Below are 14,595 nucleotides of genomic sequence, written 5' to 3'. Positions count from 1 at the left end.
TTAGCTAAATAAATTTATAAAATAAATAAGTCAATTCGCAAGGTGTTGTGATGGAGTGCAGATAGTGAAGTTGTAAAGTTATAAAAGATAAATAATAAACACCAAAATCATTACATATATATATATAATTTTGTTTATTAATAAAGCTTAACGTTACAAAATTTCGCCACTGGCGTTATTCCCAAACGTAAATATACGCGACAGACCTCTACTATGTACAATTATGCATAATAACTCAAGTTCGCCTTCTTCTTGGCTTGCACTTCTAAAATAGCGTCCATAAAGTCTTCGTGTGTCACAGATGTTGCGTTTCTCCTCAAAGCGATCATTCCTGCTTCTACACAAACAGCCTTACACTGCGCACCGTTAAAATCATCCGTTGACCTTGACAGTTCTTCGAAATTAACATCGGGGCTTACATTCATTTTCCTAAAAGTTGAGCAAACACATTATTAATAATCTGTAGATATATATCTATAATATATATATTCAATATACCTTGAGTGAATCTGCATAATTCGCGCTCTCGCCTCTTCGTTAGGATGTGGGAATTCTATTTTTCTGTCTAAGCGACCGGAACGAAGCAGAGCAGGATCCAAGATGTCCACTCGGTTGGTCGCTGCGATTACTTTGATGTCCGCCGTGGAGCTGAACCCGTCCAACTGGTTTAGCAACTCCAACATAGTTCTTTGAACTTCCCTATCTCCGGCCTTTTCCGAATCGAAACGTTTCGTGCCGATAGCGTCTAATTCGTCTATGAATATAATAGCTGGAGATTTCTCTTTTGCGAGTGCGAAAGCATCACGTACTAATTTAGCACCGTCACCTAAAATAATAAAAATATTTTAATAACGCATGTCCTTAAATTAACACTTGATGAATTTGTCAGTCGTTAAAATATTCAGCAGCACGAAATGCAGATAAAAACACAATGCTAAAAAATATTTTACTGTACGATTTTGAAACATCAAAAGAGATGAATCATGAAGGAAATTATGGGTGTGAATCATTGAAAGAAATGATCCTTTTGGTGTACATAAGTTTTAAATGTGATATAACAGCCACAGCTGTCGCTGATTTTTTAAACATATAAGGGAATTATTATTATTTTTAAGGCAATTGACTACGACTGAAACAAATCGCTGAAATATTATCTGTAATAAACTTGAAATAAATTAATGAAAATGCTGAACATGGAAATGTTGTATGGGAACAGAAGATATATACATATAGTCTCTCATGTCAAATGGAAACAAAACATTCATTCAAGAATCAAAATTGCAAAGGTCAGTCAGTTGGTCGGACCGCCATGATTAATATAACTTCAGATCTAATCAAAATAAGGCAATGCCTCTCTCTGTTAAAAAATTACAATATGCTTCACAGCTCGATATATTTTAATTTTTGTAATATATCAAAAAATACAGGGGAGTGTAGAGTTGGTTTTATATCAGCCTGCTCTTAAAAGTACAGACAGGCAATAATATTGGCTCGTATTTTTTGGCTCAAAATTTTAATATGTTTGTGGTCAGAACATATTGGTCAGAATAAATATTAAATTGTCACAATTTATATTAGTTGGTCGGAATTTGAAAACACTATCAAGGCCATATAAAATCGCTGCAAACTTACGCTAATGGCTGGCGATTTTTACGACAATATTGTATTTTTTACTTTTTTGAAGTAATCGTTCTATAATAAAGATTTTTTGCAATGTGCGTAAAATGAACCAATAAACATGAATTATATATTGAACAGCTGTTTTCAACTTTGAACGTTCAGGAAATGATTTTTTTTAAATAAATTTTGAGATTTATGGAGTGCATCCGAATGTAGTGCGAGAAGGTCCAGTTGGGGAATTTGAGACGCTAGATCTTCACTGCAAATCCAAGATTTTGCAACATTTAACAAAAAACTTTTATATTTAATTTTTTTGTTGCATTTAATTCATTAACTTAACAAAAACATGATGTATATGCTGATCCCCGGCCAAGAACAGTCGGCGCAAACATGATGCATATTCGCATCATGCGGCCGCCAATGGTCTAACCCACGATGATGCCACATATGCATCACCGGCCACGAGAGTGTTAAATGGTCAGAGTTTATATGGTTGTAATTTAAGTTGGACTAATCAGAATGACTTTTTCATTTGAAAATCAAATTTTGAAAAATAAGAAGTTTCCGAAAGTAAAAATGGTGTAAACAAGTCGTAAAAAAACCAAAAAAAATACTGTCTAATACAAATGAAATCTAGTGTTAAGAGCTTTGTATAAATTTCACAGTATTTTTTTAAAAATGATTCAAAAATTTTCCTATAATAAATTTAATTTGTAACAAAACAAATGCTATGATAATTTGCTGATTTTTGAGATAAAATGAAAAATAGTATTTACCAATGAACATCTGCACTAATTGAGGTCCGGCTAATTTTAAAAAGGATGATTTTGTCTGCGCTGCACAAGCTCGTGCCAATAGCGTTTTTCCAGTTCCTGGCGGCCCGTACAGTAAGACACCCTTGGGCGGGTGGATACCTAGATTGACGAACTTTTCTTTGTGGGTCATCGGTAAGACGACGGCTTCGATCAATTCCTGAAAATGAAAAACAATCATAGATAATAGGTGCAAGGTTTTAACGCAACAATTCAACAATCTAGTACCTGAATTTGTTTATCGAGCCCTCCAATGTCTGAGTACTTTTCAGTGGGACGCTCGTCCACTTCCATCGCCTTGACTCTGGCGTCGTACTCGGCGGGCAAGGTTTCCAAGATCAAATACGAGTCTTTGTTGACGCCGACCAGGTCGCCGGGCTTCAGCTTCTCTGCGTCGACTAATCCTATGACGGGTAGAAAGTAAGTTTGCCTCGTGGACGTCTTGATGACTGCGCATTTTCCTTTGCGCTGAGAATCCAAATCGACCACGGCGCCGTCCTCCTCTTCCTCCTGAGGGTCCACGTCCAGCAGCTCGATCACGTTCGACACCAAGTACGGAAGGGTCTTGTTCACTTTAATCTTTTCGGCGTTCTCTTTGATCTTGTCGTTTTGGGCCTGGAGCTCGTGAGAGATGCGCATCACTTCGCTCTTCATTATTTTAATTTCGTTATCCATGAGGCGCGTGCGGCTGACCAGCTCGTCCGTGGGCATCCGGAGCACCTCCTCGCCCAAACCTTCTTCGCCCTCCCATAATTCGCGATCGTCCAAACTGCCGGCCATCGTCGACGCTGCGCTCTCTTGACACTTGTGCACTCTCACGCCTCGGTGTTGCCACACCGCGTCGTACTCGCGCCCGGCATTACGTTCATTTTTATACTACCTAGGTAATTGCCTAATTAAATCTTGTAGCAGGTCAAAAAAGACGTTAAGTATCTTTTGAAATTTAAAATTAAAACGAGTTACTTATGATAAACAATTTTTATTTACAGTAAAATGAAAAAAGTTATTAATATTTCAATAACACAACTTAGATGGAAATATAAAAAGCTGTATGAAATTTAATCAGATTTACAATTTTTAACAGTAACAACATTGATGTCGATGAATGCATAAAATTTTCATAAAATACTGTTTTATGTCAATTTTAATAATTCATTTTCTGCTATTTAACTGTTTTAAAAATAGTTCATTATCACAAATAATTGCTTTTAAGAATCAAGCAATGGCATTAATTTTAGATCTTTAGACAGCTACATGTTTAGACATATTATGAATAATGCACGAATACTTTCTAATAGTCATATCCGAATTTGGATATTGTGATAAGTATAATTTTAACATTACGATTGCAGTATTGCCCGCATAGATCCAGGGTAACCAGTTGACCCAAAAAATATATATATACACATCATTTTGTAATAAAGAATTTCATTGCAATAAAATGTATATTAATATTAAAACAGGTAAAAATAAAATTTCCAAGTATTTAATCAAAGAAAAAAAAATGTATTGACTTACTTATTATATTTTTAAATTTATCTCAATGAAATTTCGATACATTTCGATAAGATAATGAGAAGCGTCATTTATTGACCCGAATTTTATTTCATACTTGTTAATATTTCATACTCAATCCCTATTCTGAAGTCGCTTTTGAAACTAAAACATCATAATATCTCGAAAACCTTTATGAAACTGTTTTTATTGAAATTATATATTACCCTAATATTTTTTTAATTTGCTTTCTTACTATTTTATTGTTTCGTGCAGTTTATCTTTTTTAGTTTAATATTGAATCTAAATGTTTGATTGAAATAGCATATCCTTCTTATCAGGCATGGTCAGCGAGATTTTTGTCCTTTCGTGTTAAGTGACGAAAGTGAGTAAGAGATAAGAGCGTGCAATTCCACACACTGATAGATCTCACTCACTTTCGTCACGAGCGAGGAAAACGAAAAATATTTTACCGAACGGTCGATTTTTAAAATTTACCGACTGAGACTACGATTTCAACAATTTTAATAAAATCAACCTTTTTGCTAGTGTATAAAATGAATAGCAATAAACATAATGACAACTGATAATTTAAATAACAGCTGTTTATAATATTATTAATGTTTATAGTACATATTACAATTATCACAAATAAAATAACGTAATTATTGTTTCGTCTTGTTGTGGTGTGCAGCCTGTATGTCAAAGTGACGTTTGTCGCTTGGCGCCGGTTTTCTAGAACGAGACTTATTTATATTGATTATAAAAATGCATCCAAGAAAAACTTTCATTAAAGATCTTGTCGGCTCTGATATATCTTCGGTTTGGATTTTTGGCAAAATCGAACAGACAGTTGGAGCAGATATTATTATCATAAACGACGGTACGTCTCGAGCTAAAGTAACCGAATGCAGTTCAGCAAATCGTCAAAGTTCTACAACGCCGATTACAAAAGGTATTTTAGAGAAAACTTCAAAATATTATAATATTGTTATTTATAAAAAAATCATGTATTTTTTATACTTTTAGGATTACATTGTTGTGTAATTGGATTGTTATTAAAAAATAAAGCGTTGCCAGAAATTCAAGCAAAGAAAATTATAAATTTTAAGGATAGTCATATTCAAGAAGCTATGTGGAATTTAGAAGTTCAAGAAATTAATTTGCTTTTAGAAGGAAAAATTGAACCTAGCTTGGAATAGTAAAATGTTTTGTTTTATAATATGGAGATTAAAGTTCTTATGTGACAATATTTAAGATTAACCTATTTCACAGTAACGCCAAGTTTACGTTTGTAATAACATGAGTAATAAGTTTCTCCTGTAAATAAATACGAGTTAAATCAACATCTTGCTGTCTACGATAGTATGAGTATAAGATAAGAAAAATGTTGACGCTTAATTAATACACGGCAAACAAAACAACACTCCATTACATATACTGTAAAAAATCAGAATACTCTTCCTACATTTTTCCAATTATCAAACTTGATTATGATTGTAAGTTTTAAATTTAATATGTAAATATTTTTTATATAAATATTACATAATTTTACTTCTGTACATATATTCATTAATTATAATATTTTTTTATCAAGCTGTTTGTAATTAATATATAATATATGTACTGGCGCTATCTCCATATCTTTTTGTATTTATTAATTTGTAATATTTAAGCTTCAATTTCTGTGTCACAATCTATATTATCTTCTTTCAATGTCACAATCTATATTATCTTCTTCACCATTTAGCAACTACTATATGTGATCAAAACATCTATTAAGAATGTATTCAAGCGACTTTCTCAACAACAAAAATACGTAACGCCCATCTAAGCGCGCCTGCCTCAATACAATAGGATACCTTTTATAGATATTTTGCAAAAGCAAGGTTGTCTTGCACGAAAACACGTGCAGTTATTGCTGCTGTTTTCCAAGTAAGAATATTTGTATATCAGTTGTCAACCACACAGCTGTTTATATAGTGTATTATTTCTTACGTCATCGTTAATAAGTTTTTTTTGAGAAAAAATGCCATTATTATATTAGTTTATTTTATTTAGTTAATAAAATATTTTGAAATTCATTATTATTTGTTTATTTGTAATTAACGTGCTAAAATTGTTTGTATAATATTTGGCAATAATAAAATAAATATATATATATATATATATATATATAAATAAGCCCTCACAATTATATATTTAATATACTTAAAAATCTTAATCACAAACACAAATGTTTTAGTTTCAAATTTTTATATACTATCTTTGAAAAAATAAAACTTGCCGTTATATAATATTTTGAAATAATTCTGTATGACTGAAGATAAATTACAAGGAATTTTTAACCTTTTTGTCTTTTATCTCGAGTTTCAGGTTGTGCAAAATGAATTGAAAAAAAACGCTATTTTATTATATAATTAAATAAAAAAAACACATTTATAAATCGTCTTCTACTAATTTTCACAAACATCCTTTGGAGAGGGGGCTCCAAACCTGATTTTTGGCCCAGGTCCTACGTTACAACAACAAATTGTTAATAAATATATTAACTTTCACGCACCCATGCTATACTGCTTTGTCAGAGAATTTCGCAAGAGAAAGATGGGTGAGTATATCCTATTTTCTCTCACACGGATTTGCTCGCGAGCAAGTTGCACAAGTGCGTGTAACAGAGCGTCAGAAGTCGTTTTAATCGAGCGTCAGTATTTGTTTTCCTATCGTCGGGAGATTTACGTCGAAGCGCAGAATATTCTTGCGCTTCTTAATTATTTTTCGACTTAACCAGTAAATTTATTATTTTTACTTCTTTAAATAATTTAATATACACTAACTTTAGTTTAAATAATATTTATATCGATAGTCGAAAGATATACTGATTCGTTTTTTTTGTATGGTTTTGCTGATAACATGTGCGTGTGTCTTATGTTAAAAAATCACACAGTTCTGTTGCTCAGTACAAAAGTCTTTAACACAGATAGTGAAGACAACAAAAACAAACAACCACCGGTGATTAATTTTTATAACAAAACAAAAGGCAGAGTTGATCTAGGACAAAGTGACTCGTGAATATTCTTGTGTACGGGCGAATTTATTATTTATGGAGCTCATGATATTATGGCTTTCAATGTCAAGGTAAATTTAGTTAAAAATAAGTGTAATGGAACGACAGGAGAACGTTTATTTACATAAACCGCAAAAGTCAGCGATAAACTTATTTATGAAGACTTTGCCTCCGAAGATCTTTCTACATCGTCTTCGCCCTGTAGCACTCGTAATATTAAACTAAGACGTAAGTGTAACCTTTGTTCTGATAATAAAATTACTCGTGTATTGCGTTTTGTTTGTCACAGAATTGTGTAAAGTATGTATAATGTAATATATGACCGGATTTTTTAATGTTTTATTTCAAGTAATTTTTTGTATGTTTTATTATAAGTAATTTAGGCTTAATTTTTTTATATATGATTTATTTTTAATATTTGTAAGAAAAAAATGTAAAAAATATATTGTGTTTTATTGCGAACGTTTGAGAAGCCGTGTGAGCTTGGCGTCATCGCGACTAGTAGGTCTGAATAGGAAATGCGTTTATGTACGTGCATAAACAATGACAAAAATGCATAGCGTGGTCTCATTCTAAGCTTGATTAAAAATATTTCTGTTTCTCGACAGTTAACAGCAGATAACAAAAAAACGACTAATGTCAAAATTGCTTCTTATTTTTTTGTGTGTATTAATTTATTTCCGATATAAATTTATTATGTTTATATTTAAAATGTATTTCATTGTAAGCAAAAAAAAATAGTTTTTACTCTCTCCTATAAAAAGGGATTTTGCGATAATGGTTGTTCTTCAAATAATGTTTATGATACGTTTGCTAATTGAAATTGGCAAACGTATTATTTATTTTAAACAATGGTAACACTGAGTTTGAATATCGTTTGACGTTTAGCTTCGGCTTCGGAACGGGGTGCGCGTGTCTTTTGAATTTAATAAATGGCGTAAAAAATAGGTAGAGCTATGTTGGTCTTTGTTTTAAATGAACATTTTAGTTTATTTAATATTTATTGAATGTTGTTTTCAGTTAAAATGTCCAACATGCATAATATTTCACTCCTCGATCACGAGTTTCAAACTCTCAGAGTTTCCGCGTTGACCAATGCGTGCGCCATCAGCCCTTTCGTGCACGAAGTTACAATCGGACCTAACGTCACACTGTCGGATCGCAAAAAGAACGAAGTGCGCGAAAGGTCCATCGGCAAGTCACCCAAAGACAAGCCGAATACGAATGGACACAAACATGACCATCATGAAGAATTTGTTTACACCCAATGCGGCACGATGACGTTGGATAGGTTCTTGCATGACAAAGAAATCCAGAGGAGGGAGGCTGTGAATCAATCTTTGAATAATATGTTGAGCAGGATGGCCAATAAGCGAGCGAAGATGATGAGTCAGTTTTGGCAACAACAAGAGTTGGAATACGAACAGAGGTTTCGAGAGCACCAAGCCCGCGAAATGGAAATTCTGCAAGAGTGGGCCAAAGACGATAGAATCGCCCAAATAGAAGAGGAGAAACTCAACAGAGAGAACAAAGCTCATTCGGAGAGAATGAAAAAGCTTTTAGAGAAACAATTGGAATCGACGAAACTGATCGAACGACTCAATTTAAGTTACACGCGCATAAGCGAAAGCCATAAGGAGATAAGTCATATTATCATTTCTGATGAGATCAACGGTCTTAGGATTTTAAAGAAATACGAATCTAGGCTTATTACTATTTTATCTTCGACTTCTGCACTTATAGAAAAATGTAAATCGGGGATCGTGACAGTGGAAGAAGTAACTAAGGCTTCTGAGTTAGAAATCGATATCGAAGAATTAAAGAATCAAATCAATCTGAATATAATGTCGGCGAGGGATCAGACGAAGATACAAAAACCTGTTCCAGTCATAGTGAAGCCTATCGAATCCGAGGTTAAGCAACCGGTCGTTAAAATTAAACCGGAAATTGTTAAAATCGAACCGGTACAGAAAGCGACCGAAACCAATCAGTACTGTAGTAAAAAATCGTTCGATAATTATATGGAATTACAAGAATATCTTATCAACTATGAAAATAGTTACAGGCAGTTGTTAGAAGATCCCTCTATGAAGAAATTCAGGTTCGATTGCCAAAAAGCTGTCAACACTCCAGTTAACGCTATATCGTCTTTGAGCGGCGAACATATCAAAGATAAGTACGATAAGCTCTCTAGGCTCTTGAATGGCGATCGAGTGATCGTCGGCGACGCTTACGTGTCGGCCGGATTACATCCGTTAGGTAAAGCTTACTGCAAAGACGTATTAGCGAGTAAGATCGTCCAACAGGGCGAATTGTTAGTTTCGAGTAACCCCGAAGCCGCTTTTCCCATAGCTTCCGTCGTCATCGCTCTATGGGCGCAGTTTCCGGAGTTCGGTAAATTATTATGCGCTCGCTTCCAGAAGAGATGTCCGTATATAGTGCCGATGATGATGCCTCAAATAACCGGACGTAATATAGAAGAGTTTTATAAGTCTCGCGGATACATATACGATAAAAACGGAGCTGTCGAGAAACAAGATAAATTCTTAAAGCGGATGTCTGGGATTTTTAGATTATACGCCGCTATTTGGGTGACTAAAATGCCGTACTCGGTCAAAGCTCCGCATCCGCATAATATATCATTCGCTTGGCGATGGTTAGCCGCATTCGTAAATCTAAATCCGGAGGTCGACATAACGCCTACTTTATTATACGACTTTTTCACCGTGTGCGGCTCTCATTGTTATAAATACTTTAAGATACAATTCGCCAAAACGTTGAAGTATTTGTTGACGGATTATTTGATGGAACTGAACAAGATCGACACGGGGGGACCTAAAACTAGATTAGACGTGTTGATTCAGGATATTATAAACAAGGGTTGTATTGCTCCACCTGCAGGATTGCAGTCCACCGCTACTTGGTAATGATGAAATAAATTAACTGAGTTTTTTTTACGTATTTATTTATGACGCCAATGAATTGAAGGATTCCATTAATTGAATTATTTTTATGCTCTTGTCGTGTTCAATATCATTGTTCGTGAATGATCTTCCAGCGCCGGTCACCATCGGTGCGTACATCATAGTTTTCTTCGCTTTGAAAATGTAGATAATTTGCTGTAATGTAAAAGTAAACGCAGCTAGTTAATTATATAATATTATTAAAATGTATTTTTGATAAATAAAATGATTATGTATATACTGTAATATGGTTTATTATTCCTATGAAACTAATATGATATTTGCCACAAATATAAGATTTAAATGATTTAAGCTTAAACACAATCATGTTTTAGATATTTTTGACCTTTTGAAAATTCACAGTTGCTTTGAAAAATATTTTTTAATAACATTTTTATAATGAATTAAAACTATATAATAGATTATGATAAATACTAGATACAGTACATAAGTATATTACATGTCTCTGGATTAAAATAAAAACAATGCCATATGAACGTTTTATATACTCCTATGTGTTTTTATTATCGTCAGTTTTACAAAAATAGTTCTCTTAAGTGACACAGTTATATTATCGCTGCATATTAAATTAACTGAATGAAAATTTTGACAAAAAAATATGACCATAGAGCAGATTTAAAACAACAAAAGGTTGAAAAAAGCATGAGATGTTTGTAACACTTATTGGTGGAGTCATCGGAAATTCTCGAATGAAAATTATAACATTATTGATTCACCTTTGGAAGATAATTGAATTGATAAAGTCTATCGTTATGTGCGTCAAAACATAAAAATGATTCATAAAAAACAATGTTTACATAATAAATTTATAGAAGGCGTCTTCCATAACAACTAATATAGCATCTAATAAGAATAGGGACATAATATTATTTTGTTTACTAAGATTGGGTAAGAATTTGGAATGAAAGTGTCGCAAGGTCTTTATCAAAACTTTCAACATTAGCGAAAGCGTATAGTTATCGGAAACTCGTCAGATAAAAATTATAACAATTTTGATTCACATTAAGAAGATAAAAGAGCTGAAAGTAAAATATATATATATATATATATATATATATTTATACTATATAAACCCCTTAGCTACAACTTGCCTTAGCTACAACTTGACATCTCTAAAGCCTGGAAAGAAAAGCAGAGAAATTTTATATTATATAAAATTTACCACTCATATTTACCTCTAATTAAGTATTCTTCAAAATGTTAAACAAAAATGTAAGAATTGAATAATTATGTGTTAAATTTCACATACAAATATACTTTTATGTAAAATAGTCAACGGGTTCGAATTTCAAATGAACACTAGTGTTTTTTCAATCATATCGTTTCTGGGAGATCCGAATTAGTGATTATTATATAATTTCGATCAATCATCACAAATTAGGTTTTCCTAGATTTTCCTAATCTTACTGATGAATTAAATAAATATTTATTGTACAATTTAATTAGTTTTAAAGATTATCTCAGAATGTAGTTTATGTACATGAATCATATTTATTATGCAGTGACGATGTGCTTTATTCTGCTGGGATTAAATCTGATTTATATGTAAAATTATGCGCTGTTTTTAAATATATCGATTAATTTTTTTGTGTTATTGTTAACTTTAATGGCTTATGTGTCGTTAAATAAAATCGGCAATAACAAAAAACTGCATATATTTGTGTATATTTACATCAGATTATTAATCTGTTCCAAACGTAATCTGTTAGATGGCTAGGCAGCAAAAAAGTATTACAAAAAATATACATGTGGGCCAAAAGCTACAATAAAAATCTATTATCGAGAAACAAAATATCTTATAAAATAATTAAATTTGTATTTTTTTATAATAAAAAAATAATTAAATATTTTGTTGAAGTTAAAGGACTAAAAAAATATGATTTTTATAGATTATATCTAAAAACGCGTATCAAATCAACCTGTAATTATTTATATTTTGTTTAAGGACAGAATAGCGTAGTCCGTAACGTCTCAGAGTAGTAACTCTAAGTGTAGTTTCACACGTGCCGGATGGATTCGTCTGGCACCAGGCCGGCGCCCTGTAGTAGGGATGGTGTTGTATGGGCTAGTACCTACCATTTCAGACGTGCTGGACGAATCCATCCGGCGCCGGCCCAACGCTGGCTGCCGGGTTGTCGCCGGCCGCGCTCACTACAACTGTCCGGCGCCTGGTACCGGGTTTAATGTGGTGGGGGTAAAACTCAAACATGAACCGGGCCGTTGACAATATTTGTGGTATCTTTTAATAAAATTATTAAATATATTCCTCGTGTTTAGGCAATAGCGGAAGAAATAGACCTCGAAATTTTAATTATATTAGTAGAATCTCTTTTAATTATCTTAGTAGAATACATATGAAAATAAAATCCTAACGCAAAATGCGTGGAAGGACTTATGTGAAGTCGTTAATCCTAAATGACTGGCATCTGTTGACAGGGTATAGGTCGGGTTGGCAAGAAACCGGCCACGTGTGAAGGGTTTGTAAACGATATCATAAGATTTCCTATCGAGCTCGATAGTTTACCGTTGCATTCTAATTAAAATCCACTATTATTTGCCTCTCAGCCATACACCGAGGGGGTGTTACCCTGCGCTTCTAAAGAAATATTCACCATTTTATTTTTATTATATAATAATGCTCTTTTCTTATATTAAATACAAATATTTTATTGCTTTTGGAAAAAACAATAGTAGGAACACATTTAATAATGACTTCAATAATTAAATTTATTTAAAAAAACTTTGAAATTCTGTGCAAAATTAAAAAAATCAGATACATAAGTAGCAAAATTATAGAATGAAGCTAGTGGTATTGTAGGTTAATCAAATTTATTCATTTAACAATCCAGAACTCACGTCGATCCCCTAGAAATAAAAGTAGGAGGGGTTTTTAAAGGGAATTATTGAAAGAGGTGGTTATAAACCTGAACAAGTGTTTAACGTAGACGAAACAGGGCTTTATTGGAAGCGAATGCCTGATTGCACGTACATTTCAAAAACCGAAAAATCTGCGCCTGGTTATAAGGTGTCTAAAGAACGATTAACTTTGCTACTTGGTGCAAATGCCGCGGGTGATTTTAAGCTAAAACCACTTTTAATATATTTGTCCGAAAATCCAAGGCCTCTTAACCACTAGGACTAAATAAAAATCAATTACCCGTCATATGGAGATGCAACAAGAAAGCTTGGATGACTAAAGCTACTTTAGAGGATTGGTTCAAAAATCACTTTTGCACAGAAGTAAAAAAATATTTGCGAGACAATAACTTAAGCAACAAGGCTTTGCTAATTTTGGATAATGCACCAGGGCATCCTACTAATTTATCCAAACTATCTGAAGATGTCATGATTGAGTACCTTCCGAAAAATACAACAGCTCTGATTCAACCAACGGATCAGGGTGCAATAGCCACCTTTAGGGCATATTACCTACGCCGAACTTTCCGACAACTTATAAGGGAAACCGATGGTAAATCTTCAATTAAAACATTTTGGAAAAAATATAACATCAAGGATGCTGTTGACAGCATCAGTGAATCATGGAAGGAATTAAAATTAACAACAATGAACCATGTTTGGAAAAAAATATGGCCAGAATGTGTAAAAAGTACTGATGCAGAAGTTAATTGCCTTCCTGAAATTAAGCAAAACATTTTGGATCTAGCACATGATCTCGGCTTTGAAGGTTAGAACGAACGTGATGTGCTTGATCTACTTGAAGCTGATAGGGAACCCCTTTCATATAAGGAACTCATTCAGTTGCAAGCAGAACCGGCATTTGATGAAAAGACAGAGCCTGTTGTATTCAAACAGCTAACATCAAAAAAATTGTCAAAAGCTTATTCCTATTTCGAACAAGGAATAAACATCCTCCTTGAAAACAATCCTGACGTCGAACGTAGCGCTAAAGTTTCTCGAGGAATTAACTCAGCCATTAGCTGTTATAAATCACTGAAGAACGAAATGGACAAGACGGCAAGACAAACAACGTTGGACAATTTTTTTAAGCCAGGCCCATCCTTACCAGCGAAAAATGATAACGACAGTGATCTGCAGGTTACCATTTCTTCATCGTCTTCAGATTAAAGCCATTTAAAAAAAATATGTATGTATACATACACATATTTTATGTAACATGAAGTTGTTTCATTTTTGTTTATGGATTATTGTTGGTTTTTGGAGTCTGTTATTATTTTTATGTACAAATGTATGTACTTGTTATGTATGTATTTTTGATTTAAATGAAATAAAAAGATGAAATGCATTTTAAATGATAAACCATGTTACATATTTAACAAATTTGGAACTGATCCCATTGAATTTGTATAAGAATAATTGATTCTTTATAGGGCTTTTCGCTTGGCGGCCAAGTTTCGTGGAACGTATCTAGGCCGTAAAGCGAGGTATGGGTGTATTCATAATTCAGAAATGATCCACTGTGATACATATTTAATGAATAATATTCATTCTCAGTTATCCCCAGGCAAATTGTTCTATTCATTTTTAAGTCTGCAAAGGTAATATTTAAATAGTAGCCGCAAAAGGCTCGGTAATCAAAAGTGTTCAAGATACACCAACTTTTAATTCAATTAAAAAAAAATATTACCAATACAAACTTGAT

General features: G+C 33.1%; 3 protein-coding genes across 3 annotated transcripts; 2 read left to right on the top strand and 1 right to left on the bottom strand.

The window, feature by feature from the left end:
* Positions 1–107: 107 nt before the first annotated feature.
* Rpt5 (26S proteasome regulatory subunit Rpt5) lies at positions 108–3,267 on the bottom strand. The gene is made up of 4 exons (XM_088189255.1): positions 2,661–3,267; positions 2,397–2,592; positions 499–826; positions 108–429 (listed from the first exon to the last, which is right to left on the bottom strand). The coding sequence occupies exons 1-4, from the start codon at positions 3,210–3,212 to the stop codon at positions 222–224; spliced, it is 1,284 nt and encodes a 427-aa protein (XP_088045381.1). The 5' UTR covers positions 3,213–3,267; the 3' UTR covers positions 108–221.
* A 1,348-nt stretch (positions 3,268–4,615) lies between these two features.
* On the top strand, positions 4,616–5,176 carry LOC148233446 (uncharacterized). The gene is made up of 2 exons (XM_088189919.1): positions 4,616–4,881; positions 4,956–5,176. Exons 1-2 carry the CDS (start codon positions 4,695–4,697, stop codon positions 5,126–5,128), a joined length of 360 nt encoding a protein of 119 aa, XP_088046045.1. The 5' UTR covers positions 4,616–4,694; the 3' UTR covers positions 5,129–5,176.
* Positions 5,177–7,824: 2,648 nt separating this feature from the next.
* On the top strand, positions 7,825–10,196 carry LOC148233445 (uncharacterized). Its single transcript, XM_088189674.1, has 2 exons — positions 7,825–7,938; positions 8,011–10,196. The coding sequence occupies exon 2, from the start codon at positions 8,016–8,018 to the stop codon at positions 9,915–9,917; it is 1,902 nt and encodes a 633-aa protein (XP_088045800.1). The 5' UTR covers positions 7,825–7,938; positions 8,011–8,015; the 3' UTR covers positions 9,918–10,196.
* Positions 10,197–14,595: the final 4,399 nt, after the last annotated feature.

This window comes from Plectrocnemia conspersa, unplaced genomic scaffold, assembly GCF_051122295.1.
Source record: "Plectrocnemia conspersa isolate PC_06_02 unplaced genomic scaffold, ASM5112229v1 ptg000008l, whole genome shotgun sequence".
Taxonomy (NCBI): Eukaryota; Metazoa; Arthropoda; class Insecta; order Trichoptera; family Polycentropodidae; genus Plectrocnemia; species Plectrocnemia conspersa.
Note: the sequence above shows the minus strand (reverse complement) of the source record. Positions and strands in the feature narration are given on the sequence as shown.

Bases quoted from the DNA above. Each gene is read 5' to 3' on its own strand.
- Rpt5 (XM_088189255.1), bottom strand. From the start codon at position 3,212: ATGGCCGGCAGTTTGGACGATCGCGAATTATGGGAGGGCGAAGAAGGT. The intron at 827-2,396 runs GTAAATACTATT...TTATTATTTTAG, and splicing joins ATTAGTGCAGATGTTCATTG to GTGACGGTGCTAAATTAGTA. The intron at 430-498 runs GTATATTGAATA...CTCAACTTTTAG, and splicing joins ATTATGCAGATTCACTCAAG to GAAAATGAATGTAAGCCCCG.
- LOC148233446 (XM_088189919.1), top strand. From the start codon at position 4,695: ATGCATCCAAGAAAAACTTTCATTAAAGATCTTGTCGGCTCTGATATA. The intron at 4,882-4,955 runs GTATTTTAGAGA...TTATACTTTTAG, and splicing joins TACAACGCCGATTACAAAAG to GATTACATTGTTGTGTAATT.
- LOC148233445 (XM_088189674.1), top strand. From the start codon at position 8,016: ATGTCCAACATGCATAATATTTCACTCCTCGATCACGAGTTTCAAACT.